This window comes from Tinamus guttatus, unplaced genomic scaffold (genome assembly GCF_059628265.1).
Source record: "Tinamus guttatus ecotype Peru unplaced genomic scaffold, ASM5962826v1 Tinamus_guttatus_pri_ptg000240l, whole genome shotgun sequence".
Classification (NCBI taxonomy): domain Eukaryota; kingdom Metazoa; phylum Chordata; class Aves; order Tinamiformes; family Tinamidae; genus Tinamus; species Tinamus guttatus.
In genome coordinates this window covers 4,309,672-4,333,281 of record NW_028288774.1, presented here as the reverse complement: position 1 = coordinate 4,333,281, position 23,610 = coordinate 4,309,672, and the positions used below count along the sequence as shown (strand labels likewise).

At 42.9% G+C, this 23,610-nt stretch overlaps 1 protein-coding gene across 1 annotated transcript in view; it reads right to left on the bottom strand.

Annotated features, from left to right (window-relative positions):
• ABTB2 (ankyrin repeat and BTB domain containing 2) overlaps positions 1 to 20,731 on the bottom strand; it is a 109,455-nt gene extending 88,724 nt beyond the window's left edge. Inside the window, exon 1 of the mRNA XM_088525772.1 lies at positions 19,755 to 20,731. Within this exon, the coding sequence (XP_088381898.1) occupies positions 19,755 to 20,619 (865 nt within the window). The 5' untranslated portion in view covers positions 20,620 to 20,731. The remainder of the gene's footprint in view (positions 1 to 19,754) is intronic.
• Positions 20,732 to 23,610: the final 2,879 nt, after the last annotated feature.

Sequence of the window (23,610 nt, the reverse complement as noted above, 5' to 3'; positions counted from 1 at the left end):
ATCAGTGCAAATAGGAAGAGCCAGCCAGAGAACAGTGCCACATTTTCAGAAGTATTGAAGAGGTTTATGAATGCTCTGCAGCACAACGCAGTAAGCTGAAAAACTATTTGCCTCACCATAACCCATAGAACAGAGTTACTCCGTTCTCAAAATACATACAAGCAACACTAAGGTAAATGATAGCAACTTTGCATAGGTCCGTCATTGCTAAAAAGTGAAGACAAAACTCAGTCTACAGCTCTAACCACAACACAATTCCCCATCTCTTTAAGCTTAAAGTGACCAGTCAGGTTTTGCTGTTAAACTGTCTGTGGGAGAGATGGAAGGGAAGGAAGAAAGGAGGAGTGTATGTGTGGGGGGAAACAACAACCACGACCAAAACCAGAGACAAGATCTCAGGAAGAAGTCCTCTCCATGACCTTCAAACTCATGATTCTGAAAAGGTGCCTGGGCAGTGAAAATGCTGATGTTCTCGTACTTTGCACTAGTATTGACACCATGCCTATTCGGCTGAGGGTTAAAGTGGTGTGCAAAATCAAGCGCATAGTAATGTCGTAATATTTAAAGGTCACAGGAGTTTTTTTTGTTTTTTTTTTTTTTTTTTTTTTTTTTTAAGGGGAGTATTTCTAACTGTACAAATAAAAGGGAACTCAAGGAAGACTGCCTGTAGAAGCAGCAAGCTAATGCTCTAGTGATGCTTTCATTTGTCTTAGGAGACTCCTTATAGCAACTGATGCCTCAAGTTTTGTGCTCTGGCAGATACAAAATTTTGCATTTGAAACCTATCTTTATCTACACTTACTTACTATGCAGAAAGTCACAATCTGGCTCTCTACAAACATTTACATTAAATGTCATCTACCAGGAACAATATTTTTGCATTACAGATACACTTGAGTTTTGGAAAGCACCCAAACAATTCTCACTTTGCAGTCCTGTGGTATCACTCCTGCTGTGGATGCATAGGAGATTCTTTTTCCTCAGCATTCAGTTCAATAGAATTGGGTGAGTATTTCTTCCACTACATACAGTCTGTGAAGACTAGGAACTCAATAACACTAGTACATGCTGTTATATCACTCTCCAGTGGAGAGCAAGCAACAGAAATGAAAGCAGTAAGCCTCGACCAAATCAGTCTGGGCTCATTCTTGCTTTTGCCACAGCTGCATCATGCAACACTTTATCCTCCCACACTTATTTCTGTCTGACTGCATGGGAAGCTCTCCGAGCCAAGGATGATGTGTTATAAAATTCTGTCATTCAACTCGGGACGAATATGCTCTGAAGTCAGAGTTTCTGGGGTAGATGCTTCTGTCATACAAACAACAGTCTGTCAAGTCACCAAACAATGTGTGATAGGAACCCATGATGTGGGCACTGTGGAAGTGATCTGGGATACACCTCTCAGTGAGGAGCAACTATGAATGCATCACAGGAACATGGCATGAAGGTCTTTAACTCACCAAGATTCAGAGGCTCTACAAAATGTTAGAGGCCTCACTCATTGTCTTCACCTAATACTTGAATTAAAAATATATAGAGAGAGATAAACTGCATGCCTGAAGAGTTATGCACAAGTTTAGTGGAACATCTTCACAGAGAAGCCAAGTCTTCAGAAGCCACACAGGAGTCAAGAAACTTGCAATCATTGACCGCTTTGAAGCAAGTCTCTTTACTGCTGCCTCCTCTGCCACATTTCTTCTCCTTCTGGAGCTCTGCCACTTCTTCCTTGTGCTCTGCCTGGGCAGCGGTTGAGAGCAGCTTCTAAGCAGGAAGGACTTCCCACACTCAAGGGGAGGTGGAGATGAGGGCAGACCATATGCTAGAACACCAAGGGGCGCGCTTGCCCTGCACCGAATTATTCCACCGAATAACTTACTTGTAACGTACATTGAAATTTTAGGATTTTTTTTTTTTTATAATATTGAGAGTTAGTTTAGAATAACAAAGACTTTCTTTCACACAGTCAAGCAGTACAGAAGAAAAATCTTTCAGTCGTCTCAGATGAAAACAGTGCAGAAAAAAACCCAAATTGTAGCTGAAGAAAAACATGGCAGATGAAATTTTTCTGATGTTCATAACAAGTTGCTTCCTAAAGAATGAGAGATCCTAAAGAATAAGATTTTACTGTGCTCCCTCACCACATGTCCCAGGAGGGAGCTCAGTAGAAAGGGATGCTCAATTATGAGCAAAATTTTCAAGATTTGGCAAGGCAAAGCCATTGCTTCTGGCAGCAGTGCAACACGAATGAGAGGCTGGCCTAGATGGCTCAGGCACTTCCTTCTAACCAGCATCTCTGATTTGGTGTGGCCAGTCATGCAGTGCCATCAACCTTCCAGCTCCCAACGTATCCAGTTATGCTCCTTCCCCCACCCTTTCCTTGGTTTACTTTAGGAGACTGCAGTGCTCTCATAATGAATGAATCAAAGGTACTTTGGAAAATTAGGCTGAGATCTGCTAGCCAGTGCAACATTACTGATGTCAGTCAGGAAGCTTGCTGTAACAGAGCATATATCCCATGACATCAAAAGAAGGAGAAGAAAAAAACCCACAAACACACACTTCAAGTCCTTCCTTTCCTAAAGGCTGCTTTTGTCTTCAGTTGTCATGAACTGTGAAAAAGATGGAGTCAGGGGAAGGGAGGAAGCAGGTAATTCACTGCCCATAAAAATAAACCTAATGTTCATTAAAGACCTAAACATTTTGTGCAGAATCAAATACTTAAACAGTTCTTCAGCACCACAGCCCAGCCTGCCTGAAGGCTGTTTCGAACGAGTGGCTGATTTAGGAAGCCGGGGCCAAAGAATAATGTCTCCCAGAGCAGCCGATGGGAAGCAAACCCGTGAGCAGCTGTGTTATTGCTGCACAGCCGCTGTGGGAAGGCCGCACGAGGAGGTCGGAGACGCAGGAAGCAGCTCGCAAGCTCCTTCAGGAGAGACAGCAAAAGGGAGCTCCTCGTTAGGGCAGCTGCACAAATGCCAACGTTCAAACAAAATTATTACTAGGTTGCTTTTGACCCCAGGTACTAACTGTGACAAGGCATGTGTATTTTAAGAGGCAATGCAGATCCCAGGAGATCTCATTCTGTTTCACCCCATATGCTTCTACTAACTGTTACATCCAGTCAAGGCTGCCAGTTTTACGAACTACTATGTTGAAGAACACCAAACTTGACTATACCCAGCCATTAAAGTGAAAACGCTGCTCCAGTACCTTCCTGAAAAGTAATCATAACCATAGGATCAATCTTTTCCAAGAATAGCAGACTGTAACACACTCCTATGCAAACACAGAGCAGGTTTCTGACCAAAACATCATATCTCTTCAGGTGTATTTACTGACCTCCTTCCATTATTTTTTAAATTAATCTGAGTTTTAATAGTCAATCCTTTAACTTGTACCTGCAGTATCCAAAAAAATCTCTGTAAGAAGCTGAGGATGACTCAAGCAGTGCACAGGAAAGACTCTGCCCCAAGGAACTTACAGTCTAACCCCAGACTCATGTCTCTTGGAGAGAGTAGAGGGATTTTTGGGGGGAGGCAAAGGGAGAGGGTGGTTTACTTCTCTTTTCCCCCAGAAAGACTGACAAAAAAAAAAGAGATCAAGGCTGTGCTGCAAAACCTGATTAAAATGAGAGAGAGGAAAAAAAAAAAAAAGATATCCCAAGATAATTAGGATAGACATTTATACAAGGCAACTGTGGAGCAGGATGACCAACAGCATTCACAGCAGTTTGACACTTGTGTAGGTGTTTACACGGCCTCTTTTACTCCAAGGTACGAACAAAAGGAGAACCACTGCTTTAAGAGGAATACATTTTGATTTTGCTTCCTCTTACAACTCACTTTGACACGCCATTTTCAGATGCAAGGCCACAACATACTTGTTAACACCCGTGGCATTCTGAACTGAATAAACGCAAGAAATATTCTAAATAATAAAATAAGGTCAAGCTGATTAATAGGTTCCTTAATGTGTTACACTGATTTTGTTCCAAAATAAGCAGCTGCTTTATGTGAACTGCTTCATTTCTCTTTGACAGCAATCACAAATAGTAAAGGAAATCACTCCCACACAAGCTCATGCTATTCATCACAGAGCAAGCACAGAAAATAACCTGCTATCCCTGAACAACAGGAAAGTATCCTCAAATGAACTAGTCCTGTACAACGAATGCTACATACTTTTAGGACGTTCACTGAGTAAATTGATGCAAATTCCTTGGGAAAGGGCAAGAATATAGTAGAATTCAGACAGCAAATGATTCTAAATTCATATCTGTGCTCAGAGCCAAAATTTGGATCCGAGCTTCTCTAGCAATCCCTAATTGAGGCACAAAATCAAGTACAACTTCTCCATCTTCTTGCAGAAATCACTGAGGAAGTCGGATAAAGTCAGCCCATTCAAACGGCATGAATATTTTCAAGCAAGAAATACTTAAGAAACCCCTCCCAAGGACTGACTAGCTCAAGGGCTTGACAACCAAGATCTTGCACCTCTCAGCAAAACAGGCTCCAAATGAAAGTGGCAGTAGCTTCTCACCATTGTGGAGTATCAGAAAGAGCTCTAATCCACAGCAGATTGTTCAAATCAGCATTACTCAATCACTCGAGCACTTCTTTGTTATGTGCTCTCATCAGCGCAATACTTGGCAGCGCTCACATGTAAATCAGCAGCAGCTTTTTGGATCACCTCCTTTAATGTAGGACCAGCTCAAACTTTTCAGAACGACGATGCCGCGCTGGAGTGCTTTTCAGAACAACAGCGCTGCGCTGGAGACTCCGAGCAGATGGTTTGGCCGAGACAGTTCGCAGTTTGAAAATCATCTCCAGCCCTCCAGCTTTTATTGAAAATAAAAAATGAAACTCAGCAAGTCTTTTAAAGATCTCATTACGCAAAGAGAGTACCGAGTAGTGGAAGATACAGGGCCATGAGACACTGCTTCTCATTCACAGATCCCAGCCTCAGGGTTATACCCAGCCTAGCTTATTAGATTCTTAAATGGGATTAATAGGTAAATTCAGTCCCACTCCTGGCAGCTCCATCACCACCATGTCCAGCAATATTTGGCACTGTAACACACAGCCCTCACCTTGCTCCTGTTCACAGTTCCACTCTGCCATGGATTTGAAAGCAGACTGACTGCGTACACAACTCAGGCAAGCAGGAAGCAGTTCTTGCAGCCAAAGAAAAGCTATGGTTGGAATGAGCCTGGAAAACAAACCACCCTCTTGTATGGCTCCTTTCAGTCAGGACTGAAAAACACTGACAGGCCTGTGAGAACAAGTTTTAGCTTAGGATTCTGCTGTGGAATTTGCTGTGGCTTCTATCTGCCAGTCAAGAGGTGTCACTAGCATGACATTAACTTTTTATTGTTATTTTTTAATTAAGAAGCATTTTCTCTACAAAGATTAAATTGGAAACCGATGGAGAAATTATTTTCTCCCATCATCTGTCAAGGAAGCATAAGCTGAACAGTTGTACATTATTCTTTAGATACTGGAAGCTTGGCAAGAAGCACAGTTCAGTACCTGGTGATGACTGTGCTTGCTGTCTCACTGACACAGGAGACCCCTCTCCAAAGCGAATCACCCCAAGCTTTCCTGTTTTAATCTACAACACTGAGAAAATACATTAATAATGCACTCTATGAATCTATCCAGACGCCCTCACTGGGATTCCAGCCAATCACCCTCAGCCATCATCATTAGTCCTGCTTTTTGCTCTTTTCAAGCCAAAATTTAAACTATTGCTGTTGCTATCTGAAATAACAAAATATCACGACTGTATTTCAGAACTCCCCTTTTTAATCTACATTAAATATCAATAAAGTGGTCACACAGAAGTCTTGCTATAAGCAACTGAGCTACTCTGTTCAGACTTGTCACAAACCCAAAAGAAGTCAAAGTGGCATTAGTCTAGACTAGTGCCACTTTATTTCGGAGACGTATCGTTTGCTAGAGCTACATGTCCTGTCACTCATGCAATATATTTACTCTTGGAAAAATTTGGAAGAATTTAGTTAAAAACAACGTTTTAAAATTTCTTCTGCAAATGCAGTCCTTTATTCCTTTTCAGGATCTATTCAAACTCTTAAAAATACACCTTTACCAATATTTTAGAATACACAGATAAGCAACCATGTACTTAATTGCTTTATTGACAAACATCATATTCTGTTCTCTTATTGGCTGATTTTCCTTATGTGCTTTTTCGCCCAAGAAACTGAGAAAAAGTAGAAGAAAGTTGTTTCAGGTGAAAAACTCTTTTCTTCTCTTGCCTGTAGCGATACCAAGTGATCGCCCACAGCCCATATCCTCAGATCTGTACCACAGGCTTCCTCTAAAGCAGTCACATTGTTGTACACCCTTTCTCTTCAAGACACTATTTCTAAGCCAGTCTTGAAAACTGATAAGTTAACAGGTTTTTCTGCACCTCCAACTCGCTTTGTGAGAATATGCTCACATTCACATTAAACTATTCCTTGAGCTCACTGCCATGAAAGGTGACAAGGGCTCTTACAATATCACTTAAAACAACAGGAGATGAACTGAAAAGTTCTCTGGAAAAGAATATTGAAAAATTTACAAGACAAGATTAACATGTTAGCATCAGCTATCCAAAACTCTGCTCACGCAGGGGAGTCTTGCCTGACTACTACTGCAATTACATCTGCTGAACATCAGCAGCATCCAACAACCCCTGTGACTCCAGTTTTATCCAGGAACTTCTCTAGCAAGATTAAAAAACGTATTTTCGTAAACGGTAACTTTTGAGAAGTTGGAGAAGTTGGCTGCATGTTTCCAAGGATCTTGAACTGAAGACTGCTGTGCTTTCAGGAAATGAAGGATTTTTTCCCTTCCTTCTCCCCATAAATAAGGGGCACTGTGCATACAGCACTGCTTGACATAATACACCGAGATAGTACACAATCTTATTGTGCTGATGCTAAGTATGGTAAGGTGGCAAACGAATCAGACCTCACAGCATTCAGCCTCGGGACTAGAGTGCCGAGCAACACCGGATTGGGGACCCGGTCTCCTGAGCAGTCAGCAGCAAGGCCGGGAGCGCTGCACAGGCCGCTCTGTGGCCCCTGCTGTGTAGGGGGCCCGCTGCGGTGATGCTCCCAGGTCCGTGCTTCAGGCTCCTATGCCGAATCCAGGACTCATTCCCCCAAAACACAGAAAATTCCAAGGAGTGGTGACTTCTGGAGAGGGGGGCTGCCCCTCAACATGCAGGGACAAAACTGTGTAGTTACTTCACATATATGTCAGAGGTCTGGTTCTCCTCTACCTTTTACTCTTCTTTTGCAGCAGCATGGCCAATTAGGCTAGGCTTGAATCAGGCCCTTCATGTATAAATGGATCACTTGAAACCATATGCATTACTTGACATGGAAAAAATTCAAGCTTTTTTTTTTTTTTTTTAAAAAAAGCATATAAAATATAAAGAGATGTTTAAAACGCGCGCGCACACACAAGCCAGTTTTGCCTCGCGCTGCCTGTGCAGTAGAACAGATAGCCTGTTCTCTGACTCTTTTAACTGCAAACCTTAAACTAGTTGTGTATACTTTGGACCATTTCCCATCCTACCATGATTTCCTGTCTGAGTCTGCAGCCCATGGCAACAGCAGAAAATTGGAGCACAGGCTTTGCAGATGATGGTAGGCCAAATGACTTGTGCCAATTTAGTATCTTCTTCCATAACATATGCATTATCTAAGTCTTGGCTGTACAGCAGTACATTCTCCTAATAAATTAGGAGTCATTTTAATTTATAAATCGTGCTTGTGAAGCTGTGCCCTAGGGGAGCTGTGGCCTTTTGCAGTGAACACACAAAATACATCCTTACACATAACAAGGTCGTATTATGAAAGCAAGAGAGTATTGGCAACTGCTATCAAGGCAGAAGAAATGTCAGTTTTAGCACTTGGTTCTAGTAGGTGACAAGTCACTGGGGCCATTTTAAAAACAAAACAAAAATAGCCCCCTCCTGAAGTTTACTGATGTGTGGGACATAAATCATTCTACAAAATAACCTGTGACAAAAGTTCCAATTCAACATGTCAGCAACAAAAATATGAGTCCCAGGATTACATAGAGAGTAGGTGCCAGAAACAACTCCAGAGTTGCTTTCCATAGGGAAATCTAGTGTTAACATGAATCTTCCTGGAGCAGCTTTAATAAAACACTGTACATCTGGCATTGCCCACAAACAGGGAAGTAGATGGAGAACCACATACACTTTTTTTTTTTTCCAATAATATTAAAAAGCATCAATCACCCACTCACTTGTGCATCTACAATACTACCTCAGCCATGTAGGTGCTTTGGGTCCTTCCTGCCCTAGCACACATGCTGGAACATTAAGATTTTGCACAGAACTGCATTAAGCGTGATCACCATCTAAGCCTTTCGCACCTTGAGGTGTAAAGCCCTGCAGTTTTCATTGCAAAATACTAAAGCAAAACTACCTCAGACAAACACATGGTCTCAATCCAAGCAATTTCAGTGGATGCCCCCAGGCAACCACTTAGAGAAGAGCCCACACTTTTCTGATGAGCAAAGTGATACCCTTGCTATTGGAATAAAATCCGTAAGTCACTGCCATTTCCATAATGAACCTTTTCAGGCTTCACAGCAGTGGTAAATACAGTACTGTGTTCCAGCGTTCACATGTTGTTTTTCTCCAGCCAAGTTCATAACTGTCTTCCATTTTCCTCAACATTTTGTCCTTCTTTCCTGTCTAAACCAGACGAGGTGCAAGTGTTTTTCAGAACTGATTCACAAACCTCTCTTTTGGGAAAAACAGGCAGTTCCCAGGCCCCTGCCCAGACGTCTTGGTTTCTTCAGCAGAAATTAGATTTTGTTTCTTTTGTAAGACATAAAAATAAGCACTGTCTAGAAAAGGAGAAGGAAACGTAGATGCTCCAGAACGTTGTAATATGTGTCATGATGCTTGACGTGGCTAGGCTGAACATGTTCAATACGTGTCTTAGATCACCTAAGCACAGACTGACACCTCAGAGAGGCACAGAACTTTAAATTAGTCACTACCCCTTGCAGTAACTGTACTAAGCAACCAAATCAAGTGTCCTCCCTCTACCTTTCCTCTTTCTCCCTCACATGCCCAGCCCATGCTAACATTTCATTTGTGATAATGTGCTTACAGTCAAAAGTGTGACCTTGCACACTGAAAAAAACATTTATGCATATATGTTTCGGGTCATGTATCTGAGTCACTTGGCCAAGTGATGGTTTTGGTTGCCAACCAAATGATGAACAAGGTGCTTGGCCTGAAAATCCTGCTCACTTCTAATCACTGCATTGAGTCACAGTAAGGATCAGAACAGCTCAACCTAATTTAACGTTTGGATCTGAATTTATGGGGATTTAATGAGAGAAGTCTAGCCTCATTTTCTGATATCTCAAGTAATTCATTATCCCAAATAAAAGAAATTGATTCATGATGTACTGAATATTCACTAAAAGTCAAAACAAGCATGAAACTTTGTGACACATAAAATACCTTAAAAGATTCTCCTAATTACGGTTCTACTGTATCAAGAGAAGAAAAAGCCCAATAACCATGGGGAAAAAGGAGTAGCACTTCCTGTGCTGGAAACCCAAGGCCCGTCAAAGCCAACAGAGCCCTTCAGCTTCACCACGACTAAACTTTAAGGCAAGAGGCTGTTCTCATTTGGGTTCTGGGCTGGCTTTCCAGAGTAGCTCCTAGACAGAAATTCTGCTACTAATAACCTGAGCACTTACTACTGTCATTCTCAAGCATCTGCAGTTTAAACAAAACTGCAATTCTCATTCAAGCCAAAATTTCTTCATATACAGCTAAAGCCAAAGAGAGCTTTTGACAACACACTCGAGAAAAAAAAATCCATGAGCCCACAGACAAGCTCTAGACGTTTTCGTATGTTGACAAAAGAAGAAAATAGTTTATTAAGAAAACCCTAATAATTACATCTTGGTTGCCTAATATTACAGTTCTCAATCTTCTTCTCCCCACTCCAAATTAAACAAACAACTACTTAAGTGAAAATGTCCAAAGACACCATATAAACTTGACATAACAAACAAAAAGTACTCAAAGCCATATGAAGACAATGATAAAAATGTATTAGTTCAAGTCTGAAGGGATTTTTCTGATCTCTAGACTAAACAAAACTACCAGTGCAAGTTGAGTGCAAAATGGGGAGGGAGGAGGAAAGGTACTATCCAAACCAAAAAGCAAAAATTCAATATATCCATCCCCACAAAGAAAATAAGTTTGTCATTTACATTACTACAATACACCTACAACCTAACGTTTTCCCTGTACCTATGGTATCATTTCAAAAAGATGCACAAAACTCAAGGAACAGCCTCTCAACAATTTGTGCAGCAGAAGCAGATGAGCACTTCTGAGGACAAGTTTGCACTGGGAAATAGTGATGTTTCTCATGACTTGCCTTAGTGATTATCCCCAAAACAACAGCATAGAAACCCCCCTCCAAAACCTTATATGTGACAAAAGTAATGGGAAAACCGATACATTTGGTACTCTTTGCCTAACCACTCCCAGCATTTCCTTAACAAATTGACATATAAAAATTAAAGAGATTCAGAAGCTATTGGCACTTGAAATCATTCTACATGTTTTTAAAATAACCAAACCTTCCTCTCCTCAAACCAAGGTATGAAAAGCCAGGCCCTACAAGGAAGTTTGAGATCAGGTGCTAAAACAAAAGCTCTCTAAGGAAAGTCTCTGGATACAAGGTAGATTCTTCATATCCAAGATGTTTCCCTTGCTGAAGGCCCAAATCAGCTATCCCTGGATGTCCCCTTCACATACTATATCCGGAGGCAACTAAAATTGAGTATAGGTTCACTTTTCTTTCATCGTTGTACCTCTTAACAAGTTACAGCTTAGATTTGGGTGGTAATCCACCAAGACTCACTAGTCCCATTTCATAAACATTCCACACACACAAAGGAAAAAGAGCATTACTTTTTTCTTCCCCATTTAATCATCCCTATATCAGTCTCGAACCACATTAATCAAATATTTCCTGTAACTTTCATACTGCATCACACTGAAGTGCAACATGTTTCTGGGTAGTTCTGCCTTTACGCTCATCCAACAATCCTGTCCATTGCACTGAACATAGGAACTGGATGAATAAGTATCTGCAGACCAAGTTTTATATGTGGCAACAGAAATGACATGGTAAAACAAGCCTTGCTTGAACAAGCATTATCTAAGATTGTTTAGTACATGGTTAAAAAAGCAGCTGTTGTGGTGATGTGCTAATGCTTATAGTAAGGTAGAGAATCAAGCCATCTGGGGTTCTTGGAATTTCATCCATTTTTATAAAAGGCTAGATAACAATTACGTCCTCCCTCCCTCCCTCCCAATCAGGGTTGTTAAGGAAATTTTTAGATGCCGAGTGACATTTACTGTACCTCGTGTTCTCAGCTGTCCTGTTCTACTGCAGAGCCCTTTTCCAGAGGCTGCCTCTTCCAGCATAAACGTGCAGGCAGACTTTCTTTACAGACTACAGAGTGGGGTGGAAGTGAAAACAGTAGTAGCGGCCAACATGGACTGTGATACTATAAACACTGAAAAATGGGACAAGCAGATTATGCCTTCCATAGTGTTCCTTTCCTCTCATCCCTGAAATCACATAAACAACATTACTTTGATCTCATATAACCCCCTTGCAAATTAACCAGTTGTTACAAATCTGTATGCATAGGCTGAAAAGCTAGTCTGAAATGTTTATCTGTCTCTAGTCCTTAATCTTTAGCCCGCGATTACACCACATACAGCTTTAATCATCTCGAGCATTTTGGCACATTTAAGCACACATTCATCTGCTTTCCTGTCTTTTTCCTTCCTTATTTCATATTTCAATACTTTGTAATCTTTTGGGCAAGGACAGTGAAATGCATTCCCTTATCAACTGGCGTGGCACTGTAGCACTACAGGAGAAAAGTTTTACGTTGGTCATTAAATTTATTATCTCTAGCTTTCCCCTTAAAATAAATAAAAATCAGAGCTTAGTCTTACTCAGGGCTTCGATTTTACTTTAGCAAACTAAGCAGAAAGCCTATCAGATCGAATACTTGTTGATGGGGCAGAAGACAAGCAGACAAATTAGGTGCTTATTCTCAGTGCAAAATAGTGTAACTAGCACACGGGGAAAAAAATGCATAATATACACAGACCCAAAATGATGAAGCTGATGCTTTGCCTTTCCTTAGACCTACCCTTCCAAAGCCTCAAAATCCTTTACAGAGATGAAATGACATATTGCAACATCATCCAGAAGTTGATATTTTGCTCAGTTCAGGAATGAAACAGGAAAAGCAGCCCAGTGAACGCCAAATAAATTTCTATGAAATGAATGATCCGTGTGTAATAATAGAGCAACCAGAACAAGATGGACAAGTGCTCAGGCTTACAATTAGTCTCTAAGTTATGAGCACCAGGCAGCTTCTGTCTAGTCAACTGGAGCAGCTTAAACATATTCACAACAACGTGTGTGATCCGATTTAATTATTACTTGTCTTTTGGGCTACAGTCCACATTCTGAGCTTCACTCAGCATCTGTTTCAGCGAATGTTTCCTGTTAAGACTGTAGTGAAGCACAACCCAAACAACTGCCTGCTAGAAGTCCATCACAAAATCGTCAGCTTGACTGTAGTAAAAGAAATTATGTAATTAAGTAGTAGGTTTTGATCAAAAAAAGGAAGTTTGTGATTCTATAGGGATTTCATCCGATCGTAACACGTAAGCAAGTAGGTTCTTATAAACAGAGATTTTATAACTCAAAATTCCATTTAACCGAAGCCACACGACTTGGCTTCGGTCAGGAACTCGGTTCCACACACAACTCAAGGGCAGCAAGCACCACCCGAGCAGCCTGCCCACGTTACACCTGGCTGCAGCCACTTTAATTAAAGGCTGACGAGCAGCCTCTCAATGCCCTGCCCATTGCTGGCCTGTCCCTGGCCTGCTCTCTCCTCACTGCCAGCCACCAAGTGCACCGAACTGCGGCCAAGCCTTTCAGAAGGAAGCTAGAACGGGATGACCACTCCAGTTCTTTTCATGCCTCAAGTTAGAGGGCAAGCCTGGATGCATCCAGGCAAGAGGCACGGGACATCAGCACTTGCACATCTTTTCCTCTGTATTTTGCTTCCTTTGATAAAGCCTGCATTCCAACAAGAGGCTTCCCTCACTCATAAAAGTACAAAATAGAGTTGACCTATATTGACTTCGCTGCCCTAAACAAGGAAACAGAGCTCTGTTGAAATATTTTTGTCCCAATTTGTAAATTTAGAAAACATGATGTCATCATTGCACTGGTTTTAACATTGCCTCAGGCTTGCTTACATTTAACCAGATGTCAAGTCGGGCACTTAGTTGTTCAAAAGAGCATGTAAATTCATCCTATTAAAATCAGAGCATCAGAAATGAATGATTTGATTGTTTTGTGCTTCTATCTGACAGCATTCCTATAGCTCAATGTCAGCAACTAGGTAACATTTTCTTATCTTGACTGCTTATGGAGCAGAATTTACTACTTGAGATAGTTTTTCAATAGCCAGAGTGTAAAACAGCAAGTTAGCACTTCAAGTCTGCAATGATAGATAATCTTAAGACTTACTGGATGCAATATAAAAACAAAGATGCAAACAAAAGAAACTGGTATTGCTCTGATCCTGCTTTCCAAACATTCATGAGAATAAAGGCTGCCAAGGGGGTTGCTGTGCACTTTGGAATAGGGGTTTTGCTGTATTTAGAGACCTCAGTTTCCCTTCTTCTAGATTTTGCAGGCCCAACAGCCAAATTCCTCAACTTAAATACCCGAGGATTTTACTTTTTACTTTAAGCAAGGACAATATAGTAACTTGGTGCAGACCACAAGACTAATACTATTCTTGCCCTTATTTTTCTATTTTCTCATATTACTTTAAGAGCTTACCTTAAAAATGAACTATTAACACTCATTCCACATTTTCTGCAGACACAAAAAAGTGCAATAGCATGCCCAGCTTTTTGTTACAAAGTTCTGAACCAAGTCAGATTCGATTTTTCATCTGAAAATAAAAAGCAGGACTATGTTACAACTTACAGTTTCATGCACAAGGATGAAACTATCCTGGCCTCTACATCGCATGCTCAGTTTTAACTTCTGGCTTTAGTAATAACTAAATGCAACAGGGCACAGACTTTTTTCTCCCCAAGTTCCTTTTTTACAGGCCACCTCCCCAGTTTCACAGGGTTAAGCTGTCTCAAACATCGATTCCACTGAAAGTCCAACTATCAGCATTTGCCGCTCGTGGGTGTTATCCTGGGAATTTCAGCACTTCATCTTTGATGAACTGAATTGAAAGGATGCAAATTCTATTGCTGTGTTGTAATACCAGGGATTCAAATGATTAATCATTGCATCATTTGTTTTACTAAATAGAAGAGATATAAATAGGCACATATATAAACCACTACAAGAAAAAAATACCAAAATATTTTAGCTCTGATTGATCTCTCCTTTAACATAAGAAAGATGTATATCTGCAGATGTTAGTAGCTTTAATGGTGCATCTAGTGGTTTGCATTTGTAGGAGACATGGGCATGTATGTACAAGCACTAACATTTAGGCTTAAAGAATTCACCCCTGTGGGTTTGTGGATATATATCCACATTCTTGAGCATGTAGGAGTACAAGTGTTCAAGGCATGCTGGGGGTGCACTTGGACAGGGGTGAACGAAACCCTATTTCAGTTAGGGTCGTAGCCCTCACAGCACGTTTGACATGGAAACGCGTGCGTAGGTTTCCGGATTCCTGCCAGGACCCTCTGCAAGCAGGACATGCAACTACCACAGCACGTTTGGACACAGCAAACCAACAAGGGCTACGTGCTGGGGCCAAGCGTTCAGACTCGCTACCTATGGGCTGAAGAGCCAATAGCCACTTTTTTGGGCCGTATAGATTCTAATCCACCTACCTGGAGTTACTGTGCTGATGGGCTGCCACGTGTCCAGAAACCCCAGAGAGGCTTTCCTGTACGTACTGGGACTGTGCCCCACAAATCTAGAGGCCAAGCTCGACAGCTTTCCAGGATGATTAAATTCATCCTCAGTTTTACAAGCAGAAAAGATCCTGAACGCACTAGAAGGTCCAGAGTTTTCCCATCCAGGTCAGCAGAAGACCAAATTCTTTACTCATATCTAACTAAGCCAGTTGGATATTAGAGAAGGCCAGCGCAGAGATCAGATTTGGCCATATGGTACACAGCTACAACCTAAGTGCCTTCAAGCTGCTCCTTAAGATGCATGTAGTTAGACACTCATATGCCATAAAAGACTAATTTGCAAAAATCATGTGCAGCCTGCCAGCCTTTCAGTACAGCCAGTCCTCTTCACTTCGTGGTGACATTTGCAGCTCCATTCCCCCCAAATATCACTCTTCCAATAATACAGTTTTTCTGAGTAGCTCTACAAAGCTGATAGCTCACTGGAGTGCCCCCAGATTGTCCAGTGACCAGAAGGACTTTCTATTGAAGTGGCATAAAATAATTTCTTTATTTCTTTATCTTTCAGTGTTGGATTTCAGTGTAGTGCCATGATTATACTGGCATAAAGAAGTTATTTCAGACCAGTTTGATAACTGAAAATAGCGATTTCTAAGCCTCTAGCATAGCTCTTCAAACAAGCAAAAAAAGTCAGCCACAATTTTTGACCATAGATACAGTAAGAAATATAAGAGTAAATGAGATTAGTTGTAGATGGCAACTCAAAAATCCACACTTGACACTTGTCAGCGGTGTCTTAGTTTAAGATCACGGACAGAAAAGAAATTCATCCCTGCAATAACTCTCCCAAGTAAGGAAAGGTTATTTGTTTCCCCTCTCAACCTATTCTAGAAGTGTCTCAAGACACCAAGCAGAGCTTAATTCAGGCTCAGTGTTTGGTTGCTCAGCCAACAAGCAAAAAACAGATTAGCTTCTCCACAGAGAACCTGAAGTAGTTCAGGTAAAAGATATGTGACCAAACCATATATACCTGACTTAAATTTCGGGGCTTTCCCCTCCCCAGCAACAGCTGCCGACAGCTAGGTCTAGAGAGCAGATATGCTGATGCATTACATGGCACAGTGGGTGTATTCACTAGCATGAGACTCTTCACCAACAGCCAGATGACAGTTGAGTAAAACACAGACGGTGCAGTAGTTTATTTAGCAATACCAAAATATCTTTCAGGTGTGACAGTTCAGGCTGTCATGAGCCACACACTAGTTAAATATAGGAACATCATACCAAAGAATTACATTTCATAGATATTAATTTCTATTTCTCATCTCCCAAACATTTTAAGTTAATAGACTCTAATATTCCAGATCAGAAGAGCTTCCAAAACCCCAGAAAACTACTGAGTGCATGCTCTACTTCAGCTGTATCAAGCCAAATCATATCATACCTCTCCATCTAATTAAAAATAGAAAGTGAAAACAGGTATTCCAAATTATGACTTTCTTTTAACCTTTCAGCTGCTCTGATGATCAATACCTACTTATTTTTCTTCTTTTAAAGACACTTCATTTTCTGATGCTTTCCAACTTTCAATGCACTATTTTTTTACAACATCTCACCTAGATTCTGTCTAAACAGACTCAGTCTTTACACACACTAAGGCATCTAAGACAGCTTTGCTGAACCCATTATGGTGACACATTCAGATTACCTTCCTCCAAGATAGAGGGACTGAACCCCCCAGGCACGAAGTCAGAACTTGGAATAGTTGCAGCTATTCTTCAACGAATAGTTGACTAAACAGCTTCACAAAAACGAAAACAAAACACTCCTCCCAAATATCTACTGCAGACTATTATTACCAATTTTACAATGGTTAGCTTCCTTAAAGAATTTACAGTTTTAAATTTTACCCTTCCCACACCAGCTGTTGATTAGAACGTGTTTATCCTAGTGAAGAAGGATAAGCTTTCAGCTTGTAGAAGCCTTCAGAATTGTGCCTCAACTACCCTCTTCATTGGGGATTAGTCACAGAAGAACATAGATCTACATCTCAGTCTCTTGAGAATTTACAGAGATTTATACATTTACTTACTGTTTCCCAAACTCCAAAAAAAAACTCCTACCCTGATCTAATAAAGGAAGCTATTTAATAGATCATAATGCCAGAAAGGTCCATTATGATAATCCAGTGCAATCTTCTGCATATAGCATACTGCCAAGGATTTCATCTAGAGATTGCAATGCTTGACTGGAGCTAGAATGTAATCTCCAAGAGCTTTTTATCTCTAGCATCAAACTCAAGATATAAAACAAAACCCAACGAACACTTGCCAAGTTTGGAATTTACAAGTGCTCCATTAAAACTTTCTAATTATATAAAGAAACAAAGATGACAGTAAAATGGGTTTTGCTGTTTCTCGTGCTGGAAAACATCCAGCTATTATACCACTAGATCTACCTCAGATTTTATTTAATGTAAAGCACAAAAATTACTTGAAAGCACTGTGGAAAATGATGCAACTATTAATAGAAAAATTCTAAATGGAGAAAGAATAAAGAAGATATTGAAAGCTTTCTGTATAAAACCATTTGTAGTCTTATAACTGCAAGAAATGACGTTTAGAAGATTCACTGACTTGTGTCACATAAAATATTAGTGACGGACTGTCACAGTAAATCACAATGTGCCTTTAGATGCACTTTATTCCGTTTTCAGACTTTCAAAACCCGCATTCAATTATTGACAGAATTGATCAGGAAGACAAGAACAACAAAGGAGGCGACAGAAGCCAACCCTTCGGTGGCCAATCGCCGCCCGGTAGCCTCCGATAAAAGCCTTATCATAACTGACCAGTTGGTGCCTTGAATATTTATAAGCACTCCCTGCAAAGTCACTCCTGTTTCCATTGAGCACTGGCTTCCATTCATTCATTCATTGCATTTTTTTTTCCCCGAGACAGAGATTTCTCAACCGAAAATAATAATAATAACAAAAAGTTGCACTGTGAGCTGTTAACACCTCCTTCCCATTTTATACACAGAAATTACTGGGAGAAACAAAAAATGGAGATCATAAACACCTGAAATGCATCTTTCTCTGTGTAAAACCATGATATTTTACTCCAGCCTGCACAGATAGGGAGCGGTAGGTGGCACCGAATCCTCTTTTTGGACTCAGCTACAAATATTCCTGTGGTATATGAAGTTTTACGACAACTGTTTTAGCAAGGCAAAACTTCCACATACCCTTATGGCCTTGCATGAAAAAGTCTGTAGTTTAAAAAGCAAATGTCCATCTTTGACTTTTAAGCTTACAGCTACATTCCACACCAGTGTCAAAGAACCTTTAGGTGCGCTTATCTTTTGTATTTAATTCACATACGGTTATCTCACATACTGTCAGCAGACGGAGTGCAGGGAGTGTACAAGAGAGGGGTTGGGGTTCAGCAACAGGAGTGATCCTCCTCGAGCTGGGTCATCCTACTAATAGGGAGGAACCGTGAGGCTGAGCAGCCACCTCACCTAGCCAAGGGTAATCCAAATTGCTACGTTATTGCTTGGGGATGGGCTAATGGTATGCAATACGGCCGATGAGCGTAAGGTCAAAGTGAGCCTTTTTCTGACCACGTGTTTCATTAGTGAGGTTCACCTAAAGTTTCACTTTTACCCCCAAAGAAAGTCTGTGCCTTCACTTGTCCCTCCTTACGAGGCTGCACTGTGAAGGGGCCAAACCACCTGCTTTTACAGTCAGTGAAATCAGAGAGGATCCTCTGATTCTCTGACTTCTTCAAGGAGTGCCTGACAACAAAACCAGCAAGAGTCAGGACGCTGCGTGGGGCTCACAGAGCAGCTTCTGCACTGAAAGCTTCTCTGAGTTTTCCATGGAAAGTTATGGTACTCCTCCATGGGACACAAAACAAAAAATCAGAGAAGATCAGAAAATCAGAACAGAAATCAGAAAATCAGAACAGAACTGTCAAGACTGAGGTCTTTTCAATTGCTCCACAATTTCATAAAAAGATACCAGCATTCCTTTATCTGCTTATTTCCTTAGCTGCTTTAAAAGCCTGCTTTCTAATCAAGTGCCAGGATTAGGCATTTTAATATTAAGTTACTCTCATTATTGAGGTACCATCCCACATACTTAAGTCTGCAAGCCAGGCACAGCCCCCTCGTTATTACATCAACACAGCACAGCCTTGTCCTAAGCTAGAAGGAAGGTTTTTCCTTGGGAACTGAACTTCATTACTGCAATGAAATTTAAAAAAAAAAAAAATGTATCAAGTCCTTTCCCCTTTCCAGGCTGTATGTGGGAATCACATTTTTAAGATGAGAATGCAAAATTCTTAGTCTACTTCACTATACATTGGTGGTAAAGTAAGTTTTGCTTGCAAAGAGTAATGATATTTTCCGGAGAACAGCTTGTTACTCTACATTTCACGTCATGGGTACAGAAAAGCATGCACACATGCCAATTACAGTAAAAATGTTCAAAACAGCAGCTGGTAGGAAGTTGGAAGAGACATTTGTTAAGACAACAGGGCTGGGGTTCCCACCGCCTCTGAGCCTTTTACAAACTGGTACACGCTAAGACTAAGGAGATAGCACTCCTGCCTGGTAAAACTGTCATGCACAAACCACTACCAAAGCTGCGATTCAGGTGAAAAACACAAAACCAGACACACGGAAATTACTTAGTTTACTGTAAAGCTGGATCTTACCATTAGCGTTTTTCCCACAAATGAGATGCTCGTAAGGTTGCAACACTCCCCAAAGTTCGGCATCGTTGTTGATAACCATCTCCAGGATTTCAGCTGAGATCTCCCCTCCTCCACTGTCAGGGCTCTGACTTGCCAAAACCCGGGCTTTAATCTCTTCTACGAGGTTTTCCATGCAGGAGGTTAAGGAAATGGCTGCATATTCATGGATCCTAACTGAGATCCTGGTGTCCACCATCCACCTGAAGAACCTGCCCACGGAGAAGGTGAGGCCGCATCTTGCCGATTTTCCCTTCCGCAGCCCGTCTCCAGCGCTCATGCTGTACAGCGAGAGCGCCTTGATGGTAGCCAGGACGCAGCTTTCCGACAGGGCCCAGCTCTGGATGAGCTTGATGGCGCTCTGCACCTCGAAGCGCGTGCACTTGGCGTGCACCACGCTGAGCCGCTGAGCCTCCCTGGAGACGCGGATCAGGGCTCGCCGCAGGAGCTGCGAGAGCCGCCTGACAGCGTCCTGCGCGAAGGCCCTGCCGTTTCCATCCCCCTTCCCTTTCCTGAGTATCTTTCCAATGTCCTCATCAGTCCAAGGGTATTCCTCTAGATCGGGCAGCTTAGGACACTTGGAAAATATATCTGCGACTTCTGGGTCTTCCGGCAGCACAGTGTTCACGGTGTCCCAGCTGTTGTTCCTACTGTTCATGGAGCCCGAGTAGTACCACCAGTTGCCCCTGTGCTGAGCGGAGGCAAACGCTTGCGAGTTGGACTTGGAAGAGGAGAGGCTGAGGGACCTGCAGGAGTCCCCTGCCCCATAACCGGAGTCCAACGTTAGATCCTCCAGGGTCTTCAGAGTCGAGCTGTACATCCCAGCCATAGGAGAGACGGCGGGGGAGCCAAGCGCGGCAGGCGCAAGAGCGGCGGCAGCGCCCGCCGAACCCCGGCCGCGGAGCAGCCCCGCGCAGCGGCTACCGCGCGCCCGGGCGCCGCTCGGCCATCCCGCGCCGCCGCGGCTCGCCGCGGGCCGGGCGCCCCGCTCGGCTCGGCTCGGCTCCGCAGCGCGGGACACTTGCGGCGCCTTCCAGGCAAGTTGTGCTACGCGGCGGGCAGGGCCGGCGCGCCGCATGCAAATGAGCTGCGGGGAGCCGCACCAATGGGCGGCGGCGCCGCGAGCGGCTCCGCCAGTGAGAGCCGAGGGGGCGCGGCGCATGCAAATGAACCGGGGGGAGGCGGGCGAGACAGAGCGGCGGGCGGGAGCGGAGCTGCCCGCGCCGCCTGCCCCGCTGCGCCCCGGCCCCGCTCCGGGCGCTCCCGCGGGGGCCGCGCTGCCCCGTCCCGCTCCGGCCCCGGGCGCTCCGGCGGGGGCCGCCCGTTCCGGCCCCACTCCGCTCCGGGCGCTCCCTCGGGGGCCGCCCGCCCCGCTCCGGCCCCGGGCGCTCCCGCGGGGGCCGCCCGCTCCGCTCCGCCCGCGGAGGCGCCTTTGTGCGCGCGGCCTCGCGGCGCTCCCCGAGCGCGGCGCGGGGGCGCCCCCTGCCGGCCGCAGCGCTGGGGCAGCCCGGGCGCGGCCGCCGGCGCCCTCTGGTGACGCTTCTCTCCCCGCGCGGGAAGCGGCCGGAGGGAGCCGGCGTGGGCGCGTTGGGAGCTCCCCTCTCGGGTCCCCTTCCGTGCTCCTTTCTCTAAAGTTACCGCTTGGTACTCGAGGCCCCCAAAGCAAACCTGGGCTCTCCTGCTGGGCACACGTTACCTCAGAGCCTCCTGCGGCGGCTCTGCAGCTCTCTGCCGTAGGTGGCAGCCTTGGCCACCCTTCAGGCAACACAGCCCCTTTCTTGGGCACTTTCCTTCTCCTTCAGCTCAATACACCTTGATCAAAGGCACGAAGCACACTACTCTCCGCTGGCACTCCCCCTTCTTGTCCTTGTGCTCACAGATATGAGCAGCTCCCATTTATACTAGTAGTGCACCCTGCTAACTCTCCGAATTGCCTTTTCCACATTATGTCTTTTAACTTTCCTAGATCTAACCCAGCTGTAATGCAGCACTTGCTCTTTTTCATAGCTTCTTCCCATTAAAGTATGACAGGTCCAATACAACCAGGTATCATTCTCTTCTTGAAGAGATTTCAATTCATTTTAAAAATCTTAGCACTTCATGCACTTCGTTTGCTCACCACCAGCAGTTCAGCTGCAGTTATTACTACGTGATTCTAGTCCTGAGGTGTTATCTTACATATCAGTGACACTTCAGCTCTTTTATGGTGGTTTTTTTTTTTTTCAGTCTCCAGTTATTTTTAATGCATTTAAGCCCCGTAGAGACAACATAGCTGACAGTGTTCATGGTAGTAGGTACCTGCGTACAAGACAAGTGATTAATGAGTCAAAGAACAGAGATTAAGGTTCACCCATCCAATGCATTCCAGCAATACACATTTCCTAGAAGATGATCTTTCCACCCTCAGCTCTGTATGTAATTCTGTATCTTAGGTACCATAGACAACTTCAGATTATTATTACCCCCAGCTTGTGCTTGGCTCCCATATGCTGTCAAAGCCTATTCAGGCCACTGCTGCTCAAGTTGTCATGTGGATTTGCCACGTCATAGAGCTGTATCGTGTCCCTTTGCGTTTGCACTCCCTCCTTAAGACAGGCTGCTTTCTTAATTCCCTGTCCCTACCTTTGTAATCCTACAGAGGCCTCTTTTCTCCTCAGTGAATCCTGCATGAAAGGGAAGCAGTCAGCGAGACCAATCCGTTATCATCTCTTTCTCACCAAAAAGGCTTTGTTCTTTGTTCCACGCTGCCCCATTGCAGATGCTTTGTCTAGAATCTGGCCTGTCTACCTCTTAAGGCTGATTCCTATAATAAATATTAGCATAAATTGCCACTAAGAACAGCTACAGAGCTGCCCAGGGGGAACTTACATAGTCGCATTTTTCCTGAATATCAAGTACCTGATTTGTTTACACAAGTCATTTCTACTCTTTCCCTTATCCCCCTTCTATAATACTCCTGCAGAGGTTGCTATTCCTATTCCAAGTACTTTAACAATACAAACAAGCAAAAAATCCATCTTAATAGCAGCATCTACTTTCTTTCTCCCCTTTTTTCAGTGTTAGGAACTACACTGCTTTCTAGTTCTGAAGTTTCACATGTCATGTTTTCACACACACTAAGTTTGGCTAATAAATCCTCCTCTGTCTCCACCAGGGAAGTTTATCACCAACCTTTTCCAAGGGCAGACAAAGAGAAACTGCCCAGGAAAGGGGCACCTTCAGTATTCCTTACTGATGGATTAATCTTAAGGCTTCAAGGTGTCTAAGCACAATAAAAAACAATCCTTTTTACAAGAAGGAAAAAACAAGTAAGTAAGAAACTTCTGCTAGCATTTCTTAATTTCACCTGTATACTTTGTTGTTATTACATTTCTTATCAAAAAGTTCATCATACATTCCAGGGTTTCCTGTTCTCCACTGTTGTTCTGCTATCTATGTCAAAGAACTACAATTAGATGATTTTGTAATAGATTTTCAAGAACAGCTAAAAAAGCCACAGGGAACAGAAGGGGACCATCAGATTATTTTTCTCCCTGTATTTAAAAAAAAAAAAAAAAACACATAGTTCACTTTCAAATCAGAGATATCTATTTGGAATTAATCTGTATACTACCACCTTAGGGAAACAATAGGGTATTTCCAGAAAGTACTTCCCATACTGGCTACCACAACCTTTCCAAGCCGAGCAATCAAAATCACAAGCCAGACAACAAAAACAGATGAGAGCAACTTAATACTCCTTGATTTGTAAAGCATGATAGGTACTGAGCTCATTTTGCCTACATTTCAACATGAAATATGAGGTATCACATATCATATT